This window comes from Carassius carassius, chromosome 47, assembly GCF_963082965.1.
Source record: "Carassius carassius chromosome 47, fCarCar2.1, whole genome shotgun sequence".
Classification (NCBI taxonomy): domain Eukaryota; kingdom Metazoa; phylum Chordata; class Actinopteri; order Cypriniformes; family Cyprinidae; genus Carassius; species Carassius carassius.
In genome coordinates this window covers 5,846,271-5,872,491 of record NC_081801.1, presented here as the reverse complement: position 1 = coordinate 5,872,491, position 26,221 = coordinate 5,846,271, and the positions used below count along the sequence as shown (strand labels likewise).

Below are 26,221 nucleotides of genomic sequence, written 5' to 3'. Positions count from 1 at the left end.
AAGCTGTATGTTAACACGAATACACATCGATGCACAGTAGGGCAGATTTTCTGTGGAGGGACAGGAAGATTGTCGTCTTGTCACACTGAACCTAAAGTCAGGGGTGTGAGCTGCAGCAGGCCATGAAAGCTGAGAAAAAGATCCTATCTCATCAGGCGTGCTTGAATGAACTTTCACGCTATTTCACTCTTTCTTCTTTCTGATCACTTACATAACATTTAGTTGTTGTTGTTTTGGCTTATCATTTTATCATGCAGCATATTTTGTTCATTTGCATCTGCTAGCATTTCTGTATGATTTTGCTAAATTTTTGCACATTTTGCAATTCTTGGATAAGATGCACCATATCAGCATTGGTAAATCAGTATATTAGTACCAATTGTTGATTGATATATTAACTTGATCTATCTATATTTCAGGCTGTGATTTCAAACCAAGCTGTTTTTTGTAGACTACATTTTTCAAGCCTGATTTTACTTATAATTCTTAGTGTGACTGTTTTTTCTTTTCTTTTGTTGTTGTTGTTTTTTTTATCAGCATTTTTTTCTTTGGCCAAAAATTCTTAATCAGTGCATCCTTATTGTCTGTCAAATTAATGAGCAAGCATACAAAAACATACTCTGTTAAATGTTGATACCAGCATGGCCTTGTAGCCAGAAAAGAAGCTGCATATTTTCTTCCTCAAACACACACACACATATTTGTGCTCACTCTCCTTTCTCTGGGGAGGGTGAGTGTGTATGGCTGTGGGCATGTGCTCTCAGAACCTCTTCATCTCTCTTCTGTCTTTTATGTCTCTGTGTCTACTGCACAAATGTAATAACATTGTTTTTCTTGGGTCTTCCTGGGTTGGCGAAAACAAAATGAATGTAGAGAGCCCAGCTCTGCTCAAACGGACACCTGCTTGTGTCTCCACCTCTCTGACCTGTCTTTAATTTATCTCTGTCTCTGTTATTTCCTCTCTCAGGGTGTGCCTTCCTCACATACTGTGCAAGAGAATCAGCGCTAAAAGCTCAGACCGCGCTCCACGAGCAGAAGACGCTACCTGGGGTAGGTCATCACTGTCAAACTGGCACATAAACACACGCAAATAACAAAATGCATGCACACCAGTACAAATGGGTAGTTGACATATAATACTATTGGGAAGTTTGCAATGTGACATGCTGAACCATTGTAGCATTTTTTGTTGTTGTTGTTGTTTTTGTTTTTGTATTATACATGCAGTATTACGAACTCATAATAATTCAGAGCCTATATGGAATATTTGTACATAAAAAAAAAAAAAAATATATATATATATATATATATATATATATATATATATATATATATAGAAGAAATATATTAAAATGTATACTATCATTCAAATGTTTTTTTTATTAATACTTATTAATACTTTTTGCTGAATACACGTATTTCTAATACAGTATAATAATAATAATAATAATAATGGGCTATGGCTTGCACAAAAATATTAAGCAGAACGTTTTCACAATTCATAATAATAAATAAAATGTTTCTTAAGTGCAAAATCAGCATATTAGAATAATTGCTGAAGGATCAAGTATGGGGTAGCGGCTGCTGAAAATTCAGATTTGCCATCATAGAAATAAATTACATTTTGATAATGACCTACAATATAAAATACAGGTATGTTTTAAATATCAATAATATTTCACAATATTACTGTTTTTACTGTATTTTTGTTCAAGTAAACATAAAAAAAAATCTTGCAGAGCCCAAAGTTTTGGAACATTTGAAAGTGTGTGTGTGTGTGTGTGTGTGTGTGTGTGTGTGTGTGTGTGTGTGTGTGAGAGAGTGCGTGCGTGCGTGTGTGTGTGCGCATGCGTCTGTTTTTTTGCCAAAAGTGCTAATTCTCCTTTTTTGGCTCCGTTTTCAATCTCGTTCACTCACTTCTCATACTCTTCCTTCCTTTTCTTCTTAATCTCTCTCTCTCTCTCTCTCTCTCTCCCCCCCTCTTTCTTTCTGGAAGAGCCTTGTACCCAAGGGCAAGAACTACACAGCACCAAATTAGAGCTGTCTTATTTATAGTGTCTTGTAGTGTCTCTGAGCGTGTGTGTGTGTGTGAGCATGCCGTATGACTGTCTGCAGGCGTGTGTGTACGTATTACACCGTCACTCTTCTTTAGGTTAGTACAAACTTGCTGTCCCGATCTAAAATTATTTGGTTGCAGTGTGTGTGTGCGTGTTTAAAGTTGCTTAGTTTGGTGTGTTCTGTTTTAATGACTCCTCGAGGGAGAATGACAGTTGCCGTGGCGAGCGGAATGCCTTTGATGCAAATGATTATGACATCATAGATGTTGATTGAAGAGGGAGTTTCTTTGCTGGAGTTCCACTTCCTTTCATTTAGTGCAGAGAATATTCACTCTGTAAAAACGCTCACACAGCCATACACATTTTGCTCATCTCCCACCCCCATGAATGTGTAAGTCATCATGTTAGATGTTGATTGTAATAAGAAAAGCCCTTGATCGTCTTATTATGAGCACATCTATTCGCAAGAAATGCACACGCAGCAGCTGCAAATGAATTCAATCGAAGGCTCTGCCTATCACAAATGTTTAATAAGAATACTAATTACCCTGAGGAGAATTTTATCGCTCGGGTTGCTCATTCAGAGCTCAGGAGACTTACAGTAATAGAGTTCTTGGTTGGGTTTCATTTTAGTCTTTGTCTTGGATGTTTCTCCTATAATTTCTTAAGAAAAATATATATATATTTTTTTAAATGGGGGAATAGAGCTGTAAAATGAATATGGATAGTATAGCTGAGATAATTTGGGTTTGGAAAAATTTTATGAGAAATGTTGGAACACATATTAAAGGGGTCATATGATGCGATTAAAATTTTTCCTTTCTCTTTGGAGTGTTACAAGCTCTTGTTGCATAAGGAAGATCTGTAAAGTTGCGAAGGCTAAAGTCTCATATCCAAAGAGATATTTTTTATTAAAGTTAAGACTCTGCCACGCCCCCTAAAGTGGCTCATTCAAACACACCCCCACAAAAGCACGTTATTTGGCCTTCCGAAAGTAGATGCATTTAGGAATCTTTAAGATTACTTACAACTGAACGGCAATGCATTTTATGGTGTTTTTTTTTTTTTTTTAACTATAATAACCCTATAACAGTTTGAGATATTTAATTGATATTTACAGTATAAGCAGAATTCTCCATTTGTTATCCCAGTTATCAAATTGTTTGTAGGGGAAACAGCTGATTTTTAATTTTTCATATGTACAGTATGAGCCATCATGGCCACTTCTCATTTTTGTTGTGAATAGTAAATGCTCAAGTAAACAAAGAAAGAGAAACAGACAGAGAGAGAAAGAAAAATAAATAAATCTGGAGATGAAGAAAAGTCATTGCATCGTTTTAAGTTGTTTTATCTGCTGGAGAATCTTGAGCCATCCCACCATTTCATTTCCTTTCTTTCTCTTTGTCTCCCCCTCTCAGCTTCTATGCAGTAATCTCTCATTTTTCCACTTCACTTGACAGTTTGATGGTTTTTAGGAAAGTGTTTTTTATGTTAGAAAGTTCTGTCAAGTGGAAGAAGCCTCCCAAGCCCCAGTCAGTCAGAAAGAGTCAGAGAGAGTGGGCTACTTGTGGACCTTCAAAATCACAGCTCAAATGAATGGTGAAAAACGAGTTGTGCCTGTTATCTTAAAGCCTGAATCTGTGTGATGCTTTCCTTTATTTTGTTTGGGATCACCTCACTGACTAAAATCACATGAACAATTATATTGTGCTTATCGAGCATTTCTGCCATATTTGACATCACAATATTGCAGCTATAAAGTAATTCAGGACAGAATGTAGTGTTTATAAGTGTAATTTGGTGTATTACCTTCTGGTATGATACCTACTTTTTTTGCTGGGTTTTTACATATAGGTATATAATCATTTTTCACATTTTCCAGGCTAATATAATATTCTTTATAAGTTGTTTAATGTTAGTCAAGGTTCCTCACGCAATAAACTTAATGTAGCTTTATGTTATATGAGAATTTTTCCCTTTTCATATGCCATTTTTTCCCTTTTTGACCTTTACAATTAAACCATCGGTACTGGTACTGTACCTTTAAGACTTTTGCTTGTGAATTACCTGTCGTGACCGATTATCCCAGCATGTAGGTTTAGTTTCATTCATGAAGCTGCTGGTAACTAAATATCCATTTGTAAGTAAACATGTTAATGTTAATTGTGACATGTTAAAACTGTTTCTGAAACATCTCTAATGCTCATCAAGGCAGCAATTATTGATATCATATGATTAAAAATACAATAAAACAGTAATATTGTTAAGTAATAATGCAATTTAAAATAACTCTCTTATATTTTAATGTATTTAAAATGTAATTTATTTTGGGCATGGAAAAAAATTTTGTGCTGCTTCATGAATGTGTGTTTTTTTTTTTTACAAGCATTTGAACGGTTGTGTGTAAATGTGTCTGTATTAATATAGCTATGGTAACATAAAATGAAAAGCCTTGTGGGTTTCACTATTTTTAAAGATGATGAAGCTTTTAAAGTTATATTGTCATTCATATTTACAGAATTCTTTTTATAGAGTACATATTTACTGTTTTTTGGGGGGACGGGGTTGATGGCAGTGCCAAGCCAGGCTCTTATGCACACTGCATTTATTAAAATCTCTTCTGGCCACTCTCGTACTTCTGTATGATGCCTCAGAAGCACTCTATTGATTCTGGCACTGGGCCTCATCAGTGGGAGGGTGTGTGTACACACCCACAGCCACTCTCTGGATCACGTTTAAATACACACACACGCATGAGTACAAATGGAGCAGCTTTTACTCACTGCAACGCACAAATGCAAAATGTTAACAAATACGCATTCATGTGGACAGTGTTGGGGAGTAACTAGTTACATGTAACGCAGTTACGTAATTTAATTACAAAATTATTGTAACTGTAATTAGTTACAGTTACTACGAAAAAATGAGTAATTAAATTACAGTTACTTATGAAATTTTTAACGATTACAAAGGGGATTACATTTGAATATTTACACACATCCACATACAGATTTAACTGATTTCTTTCCCAAATTGCACTGACTATTCTGAGACATACCGCCCTAATAATTTCCGGGATGCGGAAATACAGTCTGGTTCGTAGATCCAGTCATAAAAACAAAATGCCTAACGCGGACGGAATATGCCACACTTTGGATGACTAAATCAAAAGTAGGTCAGTACACTTGAATCAAAACATGACATGGACTAGTGTCTGTGAATATTAAGCCCCAAAAATGCAATATATGACTTGCACATTCTGCGTGTCTGTGGAAATCAGGCGCGGACTGGACACCGGGAGAACCGGGACAATTCCCGGTGGCCTGGCAGCCGATTTTGCCCCACTATTTAATGTCATTATTGTATAATTGCCTGCCGAATGTACTAAAGCGATCATTTGCGAATCCGTCATTTGATAATTAAATCTCTAATAAGTCATTAAGTGTTAGTCATGACTCGCGCGCTCTCCGCGCCTCCGCCAAACGGTTTGGATCAGACTCAGAGTAATCAATGCAAGAGAGAGAGAGTCAGAGAGAGAGAGAGAGAGAGAGAGAGAGAGAGAGAGAGAGAGAATAGAGTGAATTGCTGGAGCAGAGAAGCAGAACTACTGTTCATGGTTTCAGGTCAGTTTCATCTGTAAAGATGCTTTTTTTGTCTTTGTTTTTTTATTTATTTAATCAAGCAGCAGCACGTTGCTCATCAGTCATCACTCAAAATACTATATAAAGGACATCATTATTATCAGTTGTAATGTTACAGTAGGAATTTATCTGAAAACAATTCCGATTTTTTTATAGGTTTAGGGGGAGCTACGACAGACAACAACACAACCCTTACGAAAATTTACATTTTAATATTTAACTATAAATCCAGAGAAAATGGTTACTATTGTTTAAATGTGGTAACCAAAAATGTAAAATTATTTTACAAATGTATTTATTTAAAAATAAATACAAATCCATTTGCAAAAAAACAAAAACAAAACAAGGTTATTTTACTTTTATATAGGCTAATAAAAGCAAGGTTAATTTTTGTAAGGGAAAAACATGACTCATGTACAGTATTAGGATTTTTCTATAAAGATATTGTAGTATTGTAGAGTATTGTATTGTAAAGTATAGTTTTACAGGGGGGCAAGGGGGGGCAGGTGCCCCCCCACTCTAGAGCCTTGCCCCCCCAGCTGCCCCCCTAACTTTAATGATCCAAAAACTGTACTTACAAAAACAACCCACCACTATGTCCAATACATTTACCAAAAGTGAACAATTTAATTTTTAATTTTAAATGTATTATTCGCCCTTCCCCCTTGCCCCTCAAATACTTAGTTATGTCCCTGATTCAAACGTGCAGAGCGGCGTTCGCTCAGTCTGGCTCATGTGCAGCGAGTCTGCTTCGGTGCGGTGGCCCTGCAACCAGAGACTGAGCTGCCCCGGACAGATCCTCTGAAGGTGAAGTGAGTTTCCCCAGGTGTAGTTTAAACACACGTTTAACTTAAAGTTACATTTGTAATGAATGTATTGTATGCTAAAGACGATTCAGCATCAGCAAAAACAGCGAGTCTATTACGTTAGACAAAATCAGCGGTCAAATCGCTCCCTCGTGATTTGTAAGAGCACTCTTCTCTTTGATTAGCCTGATTTTGATTTTAGTAAAGACAAGAACAGCTTAATAAAAAATATAAAATATTGAGGGGCAAGCGCTAGGGCTGGGCTAATGGGGCTTAAGCCCCGAAAGTTTTTAGTAAAGCCACGAATATTTTGTTAAATTGTCTTTCTCACAGAGCAAAACAATTCATCAGAAAAACAAATGTGAATAAGATTACAGCGGCCGCGATTAACTAATCATGAACAGTGCATATTACATTTTTATTTATATTTTTCCCTTTGCATTAAAGGTACTTTTGACGTGCTTTTGCAACGTTGAGCATTGTAGCCAATCACAGACATGTCTGTTGATCACATCGGCCAATCAGAGGCGTTTAAATGAGTCGCTGTGCTGAAGATGTGTTTTGCGCGAGCTCACCGAGTTCACGTTCGCAAACCTGTCATTATTATTGGCAATAAACTTAAGATGCAGATAAGAGATTCACTTGATATTATTATTGATGCTGCTCTGATGCACTACATTACGCAACGCTCTGTTTGTTGTTAGGAAGACTAAAAGTTCAGCAGTCTAGCTCATCAATGTCAAAATTATTAAATAAGTTAACAAATGCCTGGTAAAATGTAAGTAGATAATTTAATATTTGACTGTTTTACAATAGAAAAGTTCAACTTTTTTTATTTATTTATTAAATTTTGCCTTTTTGAATTGAAAATATGCTATAATTTCCTTGATTCATTTATGTAAATTAAAAATAAAATATTAGTTGCAAATAGTTACAATTATTTCACTAATACAACAAGCCTTTCTTTTTCTTTATTCCCTTAAATCGCTTTAATGATTAATTAATTACTTTAAATAAAAATACTCAATTTTAGTTTGGGCTGTTACGTTACAACACACAATACAGTGCCAGTTAGGAGATCGATCATTTGATTAGCTAAGCCTAAGCAGTCCTATTAAATCCAATTCCTCTCAGATATCACAGCAATGAAACCAGGTTACAACTGGGGAAATAACAAATACAATAGAATTAAGTAGTCTAAACATAACTGGTGTGTGTGTTGTGAATTAAAAAACGTTGTAGTGTGTAAGGGCATGATTAAACAATAACTACTGTAGTTTAAAAGTGTTTTTGTGTGTTTTTTTTTAAAGCAATTCATATATAGGGATTCCATGTACCCCTGCCACCCTGCCAAGACCTCTTGCCACCCCTTTGCCCCCCCATGCAACATTTTCTAGATCCGCCACTGCTACACATAGGACTGAAGCTTGCAGTGTTTTCAACCTCTGCCATCTCAATATAGGAGTACACGAGCACATAATTTCTAGAACTGCTTTGTGTCACTTAATGTGCTTTTTACTTATTTTGAGAAAACTATCATCATATACAAAGAGACAGCAGTTTAAAAAAAACACCAATGTTTCAGGAGTTTGTTACACAGAATACGTCACATGCTTATTAGATAACTGTATTTAAGTTGATGTATATGCTTTTATTTATTATTCTTTAATTTTCACAAATTTAGAAAAGTAATCAAAAAGTACTCAAAAGTAATTAGTTACATTACTTTAATAAAGTAATTGAAAAAGTTACACTACTATTACATTTTAAACAGGGTAACTTGTAATCTGTAACCTATTACATTTCCAAAGTAACCTTCCCAACACTGCATGTGGATGAATATTCATGTAGAAATATTTCCCGGAGACTCAGGCTGTAATGCTTGTTGTGGCATAGTCATAACAGATTTACACCATGACTATGTTCAAAATGGAATATGATTATTTTAGAAATCTGTATGCAATTATGTATGTATGCATGTATGTATGTATGTATGTATTTATTTAATACCTGGTTAAACAAGGTACATTTGACTTTGTGTGTGTCATTTTTGTTGATAGAATTATTGAAATTACAGTTTAAAAACTCCAGTAAAGTATTAAATAAATTGAACATCAATTTTTCTTTCATTTTTATTGTGAGAATTATTTAATAACAGTTAAAAACTCCAATAAAGTATTTAAAAAAAGAACACTATTTTTTGTGATAATTATTGTAAATACAGGTAAAGTATTCTTTAAAAGTATTACAAAATCAGTTTGAACATTTCTAATAACTACATTGTTGTCACGTTATGTGCATGTTTAATTCAGCAAGCACCATCAAGTTATCGTCTCATAAATAAATAGTTATTTTACATTTTTAATCCCATTTTGTATTTTAAAAAAAAATCTCTTTTGACAGCCGATCAAATAATGAAGTCAAAAGAGAACTCGGTTCATATTGTTTTTGTTCATTTGTGATAATAGAATGTCAAGTTGATCGCATTCCATTATGGTATACAGTATTTCACACAGTGCATTCTGGTTGCACGTTCTGGCAAATGTTGCATCATTCGAGTCCTCATGCCTACAAAAAACTGGCACAGTACTGCACTGTATACACCATGCATGCTACTTCTTTTCAGAAATAGTATTCAATTCTGAACATATCTTAAGATAAACTTACTTCAGCTCCAGCGTACACACACACAAATTAGGGAAAGAAAGACCTCCATGTAATATACTTCGTTGTAAGGTAGTCATTTTAATACGAGGACGTTTCCCATTCCATATATATCGTGAAACACATGCATCAAGTTTGTTCCAGTAGCCAACTGGTGGAGCGAGAGGAATCATAAAAGAAAAGCATATTAGCATGATTTCTGACGCATCACGTGACACTGAAGTCTGAAGTATGATGCTGAAAATTCAACCAATAGTTATTTTAAATTATAATAATACTTCATAATACTATTGTTATTACTGTATTTTTGCAGCCTTAAGGAAACATAAGAGACCTCTTTCAGAAACGGTTATTATTATTTTTATTTTATTATTTTTTTGTATATTTATTTAAATTAAAAACTAGGTGGAAGATAAAAGATAAATAAGATAAGATAAATACAAAGGCATTTAAGATCATAAGAAATATAATTTAAACCTGAGCACATTTTCTTAGAAATCCTTATTACAGTAATAAAAATAAATATTCTTAAATTGTTAAATATTTATACTTAATGGCAGTATTTATTTTACTGCCTTATTATTTATGCTTATTTAAATCATAATTAAAACAATAGTTGTTGTATGTGGAATATACAATATAAGTGTAATGTGTGCAGTTGTCATGAAAATGTCACAATTCCAATTCATTTTCTTCACAATTCTCAATATATTTTATGCAAAATATTTTTTTGTTTGTTTGTTTGTTTGTTTGTTTCATTTGATTTTGGGTTGAAATGTCTCCTGAACACGTTTTCATGTGCTTCACCTCATCTCTCTCTGAATCTGCGGTTGACCTCCTTCTTGCATGAGAACCTTACTCACGATCACCTGCGAGTTCACAGTCCTTACATAATCACTCACAGTTCAGTGATTAAACCTGAGAATCCGTCACTGCGAGAGACGTTTTGACAAATACTCCTCTGTCGTCATGAAAAATAGATGCTCTTCTCAACTTCTAGAGCTCGTTGCCTCCACTGTGGGGGCCCGCTGTACAGATTACAACATTATGTAATACGGAAGAGACGCTCTATATTGAGATTTCACTGTGAAAAATGCTTATGACAGCACCATGGCCCAGGAAAGAGGGGCGGGGAAATACAATTTTCCTTTGCAGCCAATGTCGTGCTGACTTCATATAAGCACTGTGCGGAACACCCGGAGCAGATGAGACAATAGGTACGTTGACATATCCACACGTAATAGTGGAGTGGAGCAGACAGCAGTTGCATGTGGTGATTTGTTGCTGGTTAATACGACTGCCCTGTGGTCTGAGCCATATGCCGGTGGAATAATAAACTTTGCAGCGAAGGACATTTGTCCGATGTGATTGGTTTTATTGAAGGCATTTTCTCCAATCTTATTCGAGACCCGGTGGCGCAACAGTTTGGAAGCCAGGGCAGGCAGACACAGCAACAATAGCGAAGTGGAAATAAAAGCGCAATTGCAGGCCGTGACTTGGCTGCCTTTTAATTATTGATGGCCACTTCGGCTCTTCATTGGGCAGTAATTGCATTACAGGTCACTTCTCAATAGCAATCTGTGAAAGTTGTGGTGATGTGTGCTGGGAGCCGATCAATAGGCGCTGTCCAGGGTGCTGGATCAGACACACTTTTACTCTGTCTTTATGTCTCTCTCTCTCTTTCTCTCTCTCACTTGTTCTACTTTCTGCTCTGTTTCTCACCTGTATGTTTTCTTCACATTCAGGTTCCCTCTTTCATGGCATTTATGCTCAAAGCGGTTAGTCCATTGGAAATCTTTCATCTCTTTTCAAGAATCAAAGAATTTTCAGGGTTACGCTGCTTAAACAGGTATTTCATAGTCCAAAATTGAGCTGCTGTTTTTTAAAAACATTTATTAAGGCCTATTATTACAGGACTAGTTTTCCCTGAGGAGGTCATTCTGTCTGACTTTATTTCTGCCTGAACTGGTTTTTTCTTTGTTATTTTGGTGGCACAACCTCTGTGAAACTGGAGGAAATCTCATTTCATCCGAGTAGCAGTGTCTGTGATTGTGGTATATTGGTATATTATTTTTGCACAGCGTTTCTCATTTACTTTGACCTTCTTTGAATGCCATATCTAAAGCAGAATTTCTTTGCACTTTCATTATAGATTTATTATGAATTTCTTGTTTATTTTTTTCTGGGTAAAATCAACAAATCGCTTGATGGTTCAAATACTTGATTGCGCAGTTTGGAATACTGCAGGGAAATTTGATCACAGGCTGCTCACAATGGCCACAATAGTAAAACCCATTTGATTTGCATCCACAGGAACATATATTTTACAAAGGATTTTTTAAAAATAAATTATTATTTATTTTGTTTTTAATTGTTTTATACTAATCCCATTATATTGATTAGAATTTTTATTAAATCACCCTACTGTTGAAAGTTTAGGGTCAGAAAAAGAATTATTCAGCAGGAAGCATCAAAAGTGACAAAGATATTTATACAGTTACAAAAACATATATTAAATTGTGTTATACATAATATTTTTATAAAACAATATATTAGCATATAACAAAAATATAACAATGTTTTTAGAAAAAACTACCAATGGTAAAAAAACTAATAATAACAATAACAAAGTGTTTAAATATACTCATTTAAATAAAATATATTAATATGATATTAATATTAAAATAATATAATACTACATTTATATATTATTTTGTATTTTTTACAAAAAGTGCCACCATATATATTACTGGATTTTTTTTATTTTATTTTATTTTATTTTTTTACAAGAAAGTGCTATTTCAGTATTTATGCTTCAGTTTATATTTTACATTTTTACGTTTACTTGCCATTTCTTTGTAATTTATTGTAAAACTGACTAGCAATTTCTCAGAGAGAACCATTTTTAACCCTTTTTTTCAGTGTTAGCAAACGGAAAACACATATCCATTTCTTCTGTCAGTTATTTCACCTGCCGTTGTTCCCTTGTCTCTGCCTTGTTCTTTCTCATCACCTCCTTCCACACTTAATTTCTTTTGCTGTCTGTCTGTCACACATTTGCTGTGTCATCCTGTCTCTCTTGATCCTGTTCTCCTGCTGTACTTCGTTTTATCCCTGTCCCCTCTTTCTCTTGCTCTCTCTCTCTCTTATGCAGGCAGAGTGTTGAGGAGACAGTAGATTTTGCATGCTCTAAATACACTCACTACGTGTGTGTGTGTGTGTGTGTGTGTGTGTGTGTGTGTGTGTGTGTGTGTGTGTGTGTGTGTGTGTGTGTGTGTGTGTGTGTGTGTGTGTGTGTGTGTGTGTGTGTGTGTGTGTGTGTGTGTGTGTGTGTGTGTGTGTGTGTGTGTGTGTGTGTGTGTGTGTGTGTGTGGTTTTTTTTTTTTTTTTTTTTTTTTTGGGATGGTGTCATCCAGGGCTGGGTGGCAAGAGGAAGCCGGGTTTGTAAAGTCATGTTTTGTTGGCCACAGGAGGGGAGGGGTGAGGTTTGGAGAGATGAGGCCAGAGTGTGTCCAGGCAGCTTGGCAGACATCTAAGCCTCCTGCTGTATTTGTTCTTCCCTCCATCCATTTCTCTGTCTCCTGGCTCTTGGCTTATTCTGTTTCTTCTTCTTGTCCTCTTTTTCTATGTGGGGTGTCTCATACTTATTCATTTATTTCAGAGGTGGTACTTTGGATTGTTCTGTGCATAATCTCCCGTGCTTTTCTGTGCCACGCTCTTTCGGAGCACTGCTTTATGCGGCTTCATGGTCTGTTTTGCACCGTGTTGTTCTATTTTGTGATTCACAATGTTAAATATGTTAACAATGTTTCTGTTTTACTGGATTTTTGTTTAAATAAATGCAGCCTTTGGTGAGCATAAGAGACTTTCATCTTACCAACTTTCATCTTTCATTCTGCAACGCATTGACTGCTGTAGAATTAGATGACAGCTTAGTTTATTGGATCCGTTTTCATTTTGGAAGTGAGCCTATGATGTTTAAAAATGATGTCTATGTAGGCAGCTCACTAGGTTTTGGAACAGAGCTCTGATTCCTCATGCTGAACTCACTTGTAATGCGTTTTGTGCTGTTTGGTAATGATCTGCACAGAACATACTATGCACTTCTGCATTTTGCTCTTTGATTTTGGTACAAAAGGTACAAAATGCGTTTATAGAAAGTTTTGAAAAATGTGTGAACGTCTGTCTATCTCCCTCCAGCCGTCTCTTCTTTGGCCTTGAATGTGTAACTCATTGAGTTCTGGCCTGTTTGCAATTGTATGAGTTTGATTCTATGTGTTCATGCTGCCAGACTGTGCTCAATGAGGCTTCTCTTCCTGCCGCAGGCATCCTCTCGGTTAGCCAGTCAGCAGTGTGTTTGTTTGTGTGTGTGTGTGTGTGTGTGTTTGTGAGTGGGATCTAGACCTGATCCTTTTTTGTGTGCGTGTATGTATCTAGCGGGTGTGTTTTATTGATAACTTCTCAATATCACATCATGTTCATTTAATAACAGGCAGTGAACTTATCAGGGGTATCCAGTTGAATGACTTTTCTGAAGTTCACCGCAAACTGTGTCTCCACTCCTGTGCACTCTTTCACTCTTCACCTTTCTGCATGGCAGAACAATGTCTCTCTCACTTAGTCTCTCTCGCTTTTTCTCTGGTCTCGTCACTTACAACCCTTCACTTACACCCCTCCTCCTATGCGAAAGTAATTTAACAGCTCCGGAAGTCAGATGTGTCAACCTCTGTTAGCTGTTTCCCCCTCTCACTTTTGTTTTACTCCCAGTCTCTGTGGACACTCAGTGATTCCTCAGGTCCATTATTAGTCAGATCAGCAGCTGAGAGGAACACTATAGTGTTCATTAATATGCATCATTAGCATTTGTGCTAAAAACATAGAGGAGCTACTGCTGCCTTAAAGTCCTCCAGGGAGGTTCCTACTTATGAGTCGGATAGTCACAATTACGGCTTGCACCGATGTGCATGCAAGTGATTTTGATCAGAATAATGTGGATGTGTAGGGCAATTTCGTATTGCACACTTTTTCACATCCTGACAAATACAGAATGCTTTTAGCACATTATAAAGAGCAAAAACTTAAGGTGTGTAACTGTAGATTTATCTATGTATTGCATCATTCTTGTGCTGCCACAGAGAAACAAGTCTGTGTATAGTAAAGTTATAAACTGACAAGCAGACAAGCAGTTTTTTTTTTTTTTTTAAGATTTGTTTGTTTGTGGGTCAAAAATTAAAAGTGGTTTGTAGGCATCAAAACAATAAACGTTTAATATAGTTTTTTTTCATACATAAGAATGTTTTCTGTTTATTTATTTTTCTGAGCAAAAATACAATGACTGTTATAATTTCTTTTTTGAATATTTATGATTTTTTTATCCTTTTATTACTTTTATCCTCACCAAGGTGGTATTTATTTAATGTAAAGTACAGTAAAAACAGAAATACTGTATTATTGCAATTTAAAATAATTGTTTTGTATTTAACTATATTTAAAAGTGTAATTTATTCATTTCAATGACAGCAGATTTTTCAGCTGTCATTACTCGAATCTTCAGTGTGACATGATCCTTCATAAATCATTCTAATATGCTGATTTGATTTGAAAAAAATTGTGTTGTTTAATATTTTTGTGGAAATCATGACACACTACCATTCAAAAGTTTAGGGTAAGTATGATTTAAAAAAAGAAAAGTAAAAAAAAAAAATATATATATATATATATATATATATATATATATATACGTATATATATATATATTTTTTTTCAGCAAGGATGCATCAGATTGATCAAAGGTGACTCTCAAATACTGTTCTTTTGAACTTTTTATTAATAAAAAAATCCTGAAAAATTACCATTTCTAGAAAAATATTAAGATATTTTAGAAGTAAAAATCTAATTTGCATATTTTTTCATTTTAAGATGCCCTGTCAAGTTAAAAGTCCTGAAAATAAAGCCATTTCGGCATGAATTGCATCTCAGCAAATCTCCCGAGAGGTTATCAATCACACAATAGCCATGACCTTCCCGAGCGTCCCCTCTACCCAAATCTGATAAAGTGGCGCCATGGTCACATGAACCTAACTGTCTTTCTCCATCCTTAATGACTTTACCCACATGTGCCATTTGCACTAAACCATGTGTCAGTCCTGCAGCTTTATTACCCTCTCTGCAGAGTGAGCTATGAGCAGATTATGCTGTCTTACCCTTCTGAGCTGGATTCTCTGATTGGACCTATCCTCCTGTCAGACCCTTGGAACCTGGTTAAGTCCCCTCAGAGCCGGAGGATCATCGGCAGTCACTGCATCAGCACAGCAGCTCAAGGTCACGGCTCTCTGAACCGCAAGCCTTGACCTATTGGCCTCATGATATGACACATCCCCTGCTGATACTATATAGAAAATGGAGAGAGCCACACTCTCACGAACTTGCGCACTCAAACTAAATGACACTACCAAAACTTTGGCGCGCATTGGCACCTGCAGCAGAGTACTTTATGAATCAGTGTCACTCCCAGTGAGAAGAAAATGACTACGTTGCAAAGGAGAAGAGGGCTTGAGTGGAGGCGGAAAGAAAAATCACTTTGATGGATTGGCCCCTCATGGGACAACCTTGTAATGTTTTGGACAGGAACCCAACTCTTTCTAAGCTCGTACCATTGCGTACAAGTCTGCTCGCAAACTGCCGCAAAATTTCAATGCAGCAGCTACAGATGCCGGCTTATGAAACGGAACAGAGAAAGTAATTAAGAAGGGTGATTAAAAAGGGAGACCTAGTCCTACCCCACGCTGAGGCTTTTGGGTCCTCTAATTGCCTGGTGCCAAATAAATGATGGCTGGAGATATATGGGATGCTGGCATGCAGCGGAGTCCTGGCATGCCGGCATTGGCGCAGAATGATGGTGTGTACAACAGCACCAACAGTGATGGCACGAAAGCGATGAGTCACAGAGAAGTATAGCCGCACAGGGGCTCTGACACACGGATGGTGCAACCTGTACATCATTACAGGCCTGGATACTGTGTGGAAAATGTTAAGGACAGCTGCTAAATTAAACAAACTAATGAATGAAGAGTGGGAGCAAAATGGAGGGAGGGTTTAAAAAATGGAGGGATGGGCAATGTTTAAATATTTCTCTTGTCACAAAGGCTATGTGTTAGTAACCTTAAGCTTTTGAGTCAATGGTCCAATAAGATTTGTATGCTGGTTTCAAACGTAATTTAAATATTTTACGTGATACATTTTGAATTCATATAATTTATTATTAACAATCTTTGCTTGCTTAAACAGTGGTTTGTTATATAAAAATGTTCTGGATTATTTAATAGTTGTTATATTGTAACATTTTGATAGAAAGGCTATATATAGATATATAGGCTATTCTATAAAGCTATATTTTGACAACTTACCACATACAAACCCTACTGTTGGGGCATGTCATAAAATATGTATAGTAAGACTTGCAGATATAGTAACATGTATAGTAAGACATGTTCTTGCCCAGGTCTCTATTTTTATTTTTTTATAAAGGCAATGATGGCAGGTTATATAGGTAAAAACACTTCAGCACTGAAAACTTCAATAGAGAAAGAAAGTAATTAATCGGGAATATGTGTGTTGTTGCCTTTGTTTTTCACACAAGTAAAGGACAAAATAATTTAGAGGTCAGATTGAAAATATACAAAACTGATAATGCACAGATTTACAAATGCATTCCAATGCACCACAATCTCCAAACAGAGTGATAAGCAGAGATGCAGATAAAACAATGCTTGTTTGCATACTGCCTCCATCAAAAGCATGTTGGCTTAAAACACACACACACACACACATAGTGATGAGTTCCCTAGTCACAGCAGCCGAGCATGTTCTGCTGACACATTGAACTCATAACAATGACTGAAACAGGATGAGCAGGTAACCACGGAGACACAGACTGTCGGGTGAAATGACTAAACCGTTGCTCCATCTTTGTAAATAGTACTGCAGTGCATAAACCAGTCTTTCCAAACTGTCAACAGTGTTGTTTAAATGATTTACCATTAAGTATTTAAATGCCACTTGTCTTTTTTTTCCAGAATAAACACCCCCCTTTAATGCAATGGATGGATGGATGGATGGATGGATGGATGAATGGATAAATTGTTTGTGAATTGGAAGTGTGTGCAGAGCCCACAGTAATGACATTTTTGGATGTCAGGATTTGTTTCTCTCCAGTCTTTCCCAAGTTCTTTTGCTGAGTTCCCCGTTTTATTTTCTCACTCTCTTCATCTCGTTACATCAGAACTTAAGGGCTCTTTGATCAAAGTTTTAATCTACAACTCTCTATGAAGCTAGTTTTGATGAATTAAACATGCTCTGCTATTCTGCATGCACACACTCTCCTCTCAGCCTCTCTTTCATTCTCCCTTGCTTTTGTCTTTATTCTGTCTCTCTCCCATAATCCCTTGCATTTCTCCCCACTTGCCTCTGTCTTATTTCCTTATCTTCTCTTCTTTTCTTAATTCATCTGTTTATACTGTCTTATATGGAGGACCCAGACCGTGGAGAGTTTTGGCTCACATATGAAACAGAAGGAGTGCTGTTGGGAGCCTTACAGGGGCACAGATGTTTAGGAGGGTAGTCGACTCTATGAAGACTCTCTTTCTTTGATTAAACTTTGAAATGACTCCTATTCCCTTCTCTTTTAGAAATCCGCCTCAATCAAAGCTTACGCACACAATCTGGAACAGCACACCAGGTGCTGGGAAAAATGGTGTTGTGTATATAAGGTGTGAGAGAGAGGAGGGAGCCCACATCTGTTCATATTAACTGTAGGAAATAGACCAATGCATTGTGTGTGTGATTAGAAGCATATTGTTGGTCTGTTGGAGTGTGTGTGCATCTGTCTTTGCACATGTGTGTGTGTACATCCCTAGAATCCACCCTTTTCTAAGAAGGCTTGGATTATGTACTATTGTAATCACTTTAAATGTTTTAAATTAAGTCTAGTTGGTGGAGTGGCTTAAATAATGTGGACTGGTAACCAATTTAGGTTCAAGTTAAGATCCATAATATGTAATTTGAGGAGGAAAACTATGTAATAATCAGTAAAAATAGAGCAAACGATTTTCAGAGAGAACTGACCTAAATTGTACTTTTTTTCTTCATGCAACACAGCAGGCTTCACTGCAAAGTGTAGTTATAGTACTGTAGATTTACAATAGAAGCTTGGAAATTCAACATCTTTTGTGTTCAGAAAATCAAAAAAAAAAAAAAAAAAAAATATATATATATATACACACATTTTGTTTTAATCTGAAAGGAGAAAATAGTCTGAAAATTCAAAAAGAAAGAAAGAAAGGAATTCAGAAATGAACAGCTTAATTTATTCATTTCTGGGTGAACGATTCCTCTACTTCTAGGTTATTTCAGCCTGACTATCCCTGGAGTAAGTGTACTAAATATAAAAACAATGCCGTAATGCAATTCTCCACCTGCCAAATCTGCTATTGAGAACAAAATATCAATAACCAATCATATGCATGTGTCTGACATCTCTTCTCCAGACAGGTCTTGTAGAGGTCAGATGCTGGTTAATGCAGAAGGCTGGCGTTTTCCTCTGCTGACAGACATATATTTCTTCATTTTGGGAGTGTAATCTGATCCGTGTCCCAGCACGTGTCTTTTTGCGAAACCGTAATGGAGTGATTATGCAGAATGCTGGTCTAAGACGGGGCCTTTGTTGTTGACTGATCTTACACACTTCATGTGATTATCCACCTTATCGTTTGTGTGTATGTGTGTGTGTGCAATGTACAGCAGGCATTTGCCCACAAATTTTGCCATCATTTATTCATCCTCGTCATTCAAAACATGTTTGACTTAATTTGGATTCATCTGAAGCTACTTTGAAAACAGTCTGTATTGTATAGGCCTAAATCTCTATATAAATTACTGTGACAACTTTCTTCTGCTGAACACAATTTAACTGATTTCCTATTCCATGCAAATAAAATCAAAAGGAACTAAAGTTTTAAAGCCAAAAAAACATAATTCATGAGCAGATTATTCAGTTAGTTCTGTTCAGTAAATTAATTTGTTCCAGTTCACAAAACCAGCCTGAATGCTTCATGTGTGAATCCGACTTTACAGGTTCTCGAATATCAGTGAGTAACAACTTAAATATCAGTGTGTTCTTCACACAAAGACATTTTATAAGACAACTTTAAAAGATGTGAAAAATCTTGCATGAGTCATATAGAAGGCTTTTATGATTATTTTACAGTGCTTCGGAAGCTTGAAAGCTTTATTCCCCATGCATGAAAAATGTGTTCCACAGAAAGAAAAGAAAAAAGGAGGTCACACAAGTCTGAAATGATAAAAGGTTAAGTAAAGAAGACAGAATTTATTTTGTTGGCTGAATTGTTTTAACTAGCGTGGGATATTTTCTTTGCAGTCTTATTTTCCTATTAAACCAGTGAGGGCAAATTCAGGCCCCCTGTAAATTCATTCACATCTGTGGAATATATAAAAAAAAAATAAATACATGCTTGCTTTTATTTGTCCTACAGCAGCAGTGTCTTGGCAACCTTGTGTTTTAAAATACGCCGAGTAATGAATTATAAACATCAAACTATCGAGTGACCTATAAAGCTCTTGATTGGAATTTATGATCTCAAGTAAACTTTCTACAAGGTTGGAGTAAGGATAGCTGGATATTTGATTTTTGCTAATTATGTTTAAGTATATTTCACTAGTGCCAGCTGAATGCCGTGGGCTTTTTGTGTTTCATTTTGTATTTGTGCCGTTTGTTCATTAAAGAGATGTACAAAGAAACCATATATTTTTCTCCTCAATACAGTGTTATTTTGATCTTCATTGCATGCTGGCTGTGATTTACAAAAGCTATGAAACTGTCCTAGCTTAACAAGTAGCAACACAACACGTGGTGGCCTCTCTGAGGGGCTGGTCCTTGTTCCCGTTGCTGCTGAGATTGCATATGCGGGTTGCTATGCTCCATACTAATTGCCAGCTCTTGTCAGTTAATTGTGGATTGTGGTGTTTGAAGTGTTCTGATGTGGACGAGTGTTCACAGGCCAGTGCGTTCCACAGTGGCAGCAGCGCCGTGCTTCACTCATTAATAACGGGAGGGGTGAGCGAATAGGGGCAGCCATATTTTAATCATAGAGAGTGTAAAAGTTTGACTGCGTTCCCGTCAGCTGAGCCTGTTTGCTTGGGGGGAAATGTTTTGATCCTTTCTGTCATATACACCCCCAGATCCCCGTGCAACCAGAAGAGAAAAAAAAAACAATACAAGAATTCATACAAATGTGTTTTGTATCCACTGCAGACACCACTAGGGATGGGTGATATATTGATTAATTAAATGAATTTATAATAAATGCCTAAAAATCATATCATTATCCTAATGCCACAATACTTCCTTGTCTTTTTGATGTGCGCATTAGAACATTTGGATAGTGATGACATTTACTCCTCTCTCATTTAAAATTGAGTAGAAATAATTAAATTAGAGTCATTGTCATGAATTAGTTCAAAGTGGCCGTTTCAGTGAATCAATTCAATAGGCTGATTCAGTCATTCGTTTGCTTAATCGTTCAAAAATGTTCTCACAATTGCTTGCAGCATTTGTTTAGTAAAAATATAATGAGGACGGAGGATATGGCTGTTTATAACTATCATTGATTTCTAAATAGATTTTAACGATATTTTAGTTGTTACATGAAAGATTTAGTATGCACTTTGTAAACAGTTGTTTGGCTGAAATGAGTCCTCTGGTTGAAAAACCATTTTAGAGCGTATTAGAAATATTATGTTGCATAAATAATATTAATTAATTGATAATTAATAATATATATATTTTAAAGGATGAGAAATGTAAATTTGGAGGTTTCTATTTTTAATACTTTGTGTAGCCCACAGTGTGTGTGGGAAGTAATCAGCAGTCTGTATGTAGTTCTTACTTTCATGTACTTTTTTCTGCTTAATCTATGTCTCTCCTGGTCCCTGAGGGGAAAATTTTTAATTAAAGGTTAGTATGTGTGTGCATGTGTGTGTGTGTGTGTGTGTGTGTGTGTGTGGTTCTACACAGAACCAGGCCTGCTCCCTCGGCCAGGGTTAGGCCATCAGTAATTACCCTGCTCATTAACGCAAAGGGGAAAGCAGACAGGCCTGACTTCTCACAGTTGGGTTCTTAGCGGATTCTGGTGCCAAAGCTCTTGGGGTGGACTGAGTTAGGAGTCTGTTACGCAGTAGTCATGCTAAGGAAAGAAGGTTAAAGGATCTTCTCCAGCCCTGGAGAGCACGAGGTAGGCATCTGGTAAGGCGCAGTGCACCATTATACTTGATTAGTTGACGTTATCGAGATGCTTTGTGAAAAAAGATTGCTGTGACTCACAGAGGTCGATTCAAGTGCTTGCCTGGCCTTTATCAGCCCAAAGCACACAACGGCAAGAAACATGTTTAGAAAGTACACTGAAAGTGCATTTTGAAAGCTGTGAGCAAAGGTTGCTGTTTTATCTAACCTATTTGAGCAAAACGTAACATTTCTTGTTTTGCAGTACAGGCCACTGAGGTCAATTCAACATTTTAAAGTGTGGGCTGTAGAGGATCAGGCACCTGAACTGCTTCAACGCACGTACAGGCATTTTAGAGGCTCTGAAACCGGGTCCAAAATTGACTTTTTGCCATAACTGTGAATAGGGGTGGGGTCAGTTGATATAAGGCAGTAATAAATATTTGAAAATTTTAGCATTTTTTCATTCAAATATATTTATGTTTTGTATTACATTTAAATTTGAGCATTTTGACATTTATTTATATATGAATGTTATATTTACATATATATATATGTATATAATATATATATATAATCAGTATCAAACTGTAACACATATAATTTGTATTTACTGTAGTTTGATGTTTCAATGCTTTGAAAGAAGTCTCTTGTATTTATTTAATAAAAATTAATAAAAAAAAAAAGTAATACAATTTTTTTTTAATATATTTCAAAATGTAATATGTTCCTGTGATGGCTCTAGCATTTTCAGCACACTCCAGTCCTCAGTGTCATGTGATCCTTCAGAAATCATTCTGAAAATCTGATATTTCAAATTATCTTTTGAAACATTATAATATCTATATTAAACATTATAATCTCTATCTATCTATCTATCTATCTATCTATCTATCTATCTATCTATCTGACTGTTTCTATCTATCTATCTATCTGTAAATATTTATTAATACATTTTTATAAACACTTTTTAATTCCATTTCCTTGGCGAGTCTTAATTTTGGACCCTGGTTCGGGGCATTAGAGATGTAATACCTCTAATGTGATCATACATAGCATGGAATACGTAGATTTATTAGGATACCTCTTGGCCTGTAACAGCTGGTATGTGGGGTTTACTGTGTTTACGGACACCACACCATGTTACCCCCCATTTGGAGAGCAGAGGTCTACATCTGGGTGAGCTTTTCCAGGCATGAGCTGCAGGCATTTGATAGCACCCCTCTCCTCTCCTCTCCTCTCCTCTCCTCTCCTCTCCTCTCCTCTCCTCTCCTCTCCTCCCTGCTGATTTGATTAGGCCACTGTCTCCCTGTGCCTGTAATTGCATTTGCCTGTTGCTGTGTGTTTAAGAATAGCCTCTGTCCCCGTAGCCCACCCCTCCTGATTTCCCAGCTGCCTCGGGGAGCGCTCGGGATAACAAGTCGCCATGACAACCCCACTCACGCTGTGGATCTGCGCTGCACTCACTGACTTTGCAATTTCTGACTTGGGTGATTTATATATATATATATATATATGATATGTAAGTAAAAAGTTTGCATACATATATTTAATTGAAATGATATTGTTATTTAATAATAAATTGTCATATAATTTAATTTATAATATAACAAACTATTAAATAATGTGCGATGACTAGTTCATTTTATGTAGTCCAATGAAAATAAATAATATTTATGTCTGCATGTGGCGTCCACTAATCTGTACGTGACCCCATTTTTGTCACCCCTTCAATTACGTAATGCTTCTAAAAAGCCTTATCATCTTTACGGTCGGTTCAAGGCCCGTTCTGATGACGACATGTGGCGTCCCGGTGTTTTATATCAGCACAGACAGCGCCAGCCCAGTACAGAGGCCATGTACGTCCTCTCCCTTCGGCTAACAACCAGATCCCGGTGATCTTTTACAAGAGCCTGGCCCGAGATAAATCATTAAGCTGTCCTCTAATCACTAAATTACCTACAGAAGCCGGGCCCAGAAAGAACAGTGTATCCCCTGCCAAACCATCACTGGCTGCTGTTAGATGCTTATAAATTGTAGTGAGCAGATGGGTCAAGGTTTTGATTTGGTCGTGACCCATGCTAATAAATCCACATGATATAAGCTGAGGAAAGCTTGTGCGGACACAACCCTTTTTGCTCCCCGAGTCCCACTGCAGTCTAACTGTCCCAAGAGTCTTTGCAGCAGGATACGGCATTGGGGATAGAGAAGAAAACTGGACAAAGACAGGGGAATCAGTAAATCAATACGTTTTGCACCGCTAAGCTGCATGAACACACACATGTGCACACACAGACACAGGAAAGAGTTGCACTTACCAAAAGACATTTTATTGTTTTAGAGTGTGTGTGGGATTTTTCTCTCCTTCTATTATCAGTTTTGGATCATTAAGATATTGATTTTTGTTTAGCCGTGTAAGTGGTTTGCCAGGTCCCTGCAGGGAGAGCCAAGCAGGACTTTTTCTGGTTGTGACAGATAGTCCAATCCTCCCCTGGGCCACACTGTGCTCCAAGCCTGCCGAGAAAGAGAGGAACCTCGGAGAGAGAGACAATGGATCAGGAAGAAGTTTGTTCAGGTTATAAAAAAGGTTGGCAAGTCAGAAATCAGTCGGCAAACAATGGCTGTGTTTGGATGGAATACTAAATAATACTATCTGAAAACTGTCCAGTATACACTGTGTTCTGTCTTCGAGTTTGTAAATTGTAATATTGTAATTTTAAACATATGGCAAATAGTGCCACTGGTATGCCATTCCATATTCAGCCACTGGAATCACTGATGTTATTGCTTCCAGTTTAGGCATCACATTAGACATTAATGTGCATTGCATTGTTGGAAATACTGGCATATAAAATTCTCTATGGTGTCCTGCAGAAAGAGTAAGAGTAGCATGTTAACATGATGTTCTGATGGTTTGAAGAATGAAATTCTGCACGCTTTGAAGGAATGGATGAGTTTGCACACCAATTTAAATATATTTTCATTTCATATTAAGGTTTTTTTTTATTACTTTTTTTATTATAAAAAGAATTGCTGGAAATTATACACCTAACGTCATAAATTAATTTTTTTGGAAATCAACTGTATAGGATATGATTCAAGACATAATTTTCAATCAATTCTAACTGATGATTCCAAACCACTTTGGCTAATATGAGTCCATATTTCTTTCATGCCAACAAATACATTGATTGCATGAACTGGTGCAGTATTTGATGTCCAAGTACAGTGTTATGTTACAACATCATTTTTAGATGTTTGGTGTCAGGCCAGCAGTCACCAGAAACAACTTTCTGGAACATTCCCCAATATTCTGCCACTGTATGCAACTGCACTCCATTGTCGAGTGCTAATGTTCTTTTTCCTGACAATAAAAACCAGCTAGTGAGATTTCCACCCATCTCTATCCCCCAATCAGGATTCTCTGTGTTCTGACCCAGGCCTTCATTAGAAATTCACAGAGACAATTTGAGTGAAATTTTTTGCATTAATAATGAAAGCGATGTCCCAGCTGCACGGAGACTGGGGCCGGAGGTCTTGGCCACCCTCCCGATGTGCAGAGGGTGTCTACAAATTAAAGGGAGTAAATTAAGGAGAAAGAAGAGCTCCTACGCTGCTCTTACACCCTGTGGGAAGAGGACACTATTTCAGTTTTCTTCAAAGAGTGAAACTATGAAACGGTGTTTCCTTTCAGCCATCACCATCCCTCTTTTTTTCTTATTCTCTCTCTCATCACCCCTCCCTCTTTGAGGAGCGTGTTTTAAATTATTTAAGATTTTAATCATTGTTCTAAAATGTTACAGACGGCTGGCAGGGGACACAGGGAGGCGCTGTTGGTGGGGGGAGGTCGTTTGGAGGGTTGGCGGGGGGGGGGGGGGGGTCTGTGAAAGCAGGAACGATTGTTTTAGAAAGTTACTGCTTGAAGCAACTGCTGCTCTATGCTGTCCTTGCCACTCTGAGGGGGAATGAGTTTTTTTACTCCATATTTCTTGCATTAGAGTGTGTGTGTGTGTGTGTGTGTGTGTGTGTGTGTGTGTGTGTGTGTGTGTGTGTGTGTGGAGTCTGGTCCACATTTCGGCTTATTCGGGCCAAGAACTACCAAATTAAATAGAAAGCCTTTAGAATGTGTAAAACAATTATTTTACAACCTGGAGTTTGAGGAGGTTTGGTTTTGTTATCAATTAATCAATTTTATTCAGCAAGTTTTCTTGCTGAATAAAAGTAGGCTATTAATTCCTCTTTTTATGTTTACTAACCTCAAACTTTTGTACAATGATGTACAGGTAAAAGATTATTGAATATATTCAGTGACAGTGCAACAGAATACTTATTTTTTTTGACTAGTGTGTGAAAAATAATGTTTCTATCGTTTACATGACATTTATTTAGTTTAGGTCAATATTTAACTACCTTTTCCATTGCCATAGAGCACATTACAAAGCAGACAATGGTCCTGTTCAGCCAAAGACTCGTGCACTAGGAAGTTCATTGTTCCTGTTGGACTGGGAGTCTTTGGCACAATGCATTTCAACATTTATTGTCTGTAAATCAATACCACACTTCATGCAAATTCCCAACTCCATTTTTTCCTTGTCCCAAATTGCAGCTGAAACATTTCTGGTTCCTGGTTCTCCAGGGGATTTGAGTTCTATAGTCTGGTGCTGATTTGAAAAAGATTTGAATCAATGCCGAGGATTAAATTGGGAATCTATCCGTTTCACTTCACTTTTGGCAGGTCTTCCTGCTGTCACATTAAAA

At 36.7% G+C, this 26,221-nt stretch overlaps 1 protein-coding gene across 1 annotated transcript in view; it reads left to right on the top strand.

Annotated features, from left to right (window-relative positions):
- LOC132130952 (CUGBP Elav-like family member 4) overlaps window positions 1-26,221 on the top strand; it is a 91,595-nt gene that overhangs the window by 31,327 nt on the left and 34,047 nt on the right. The window contains exon 2 of the mRNA XM_059542834.1: window positions 968-1,050. Coding sequence (XP_059398817.1) covers window positions 968-1,050 — 83 coding nt within the window. The remainder of the gene's footprint in view (window positions 1-967; window positions 1,051-26,221) is intronic.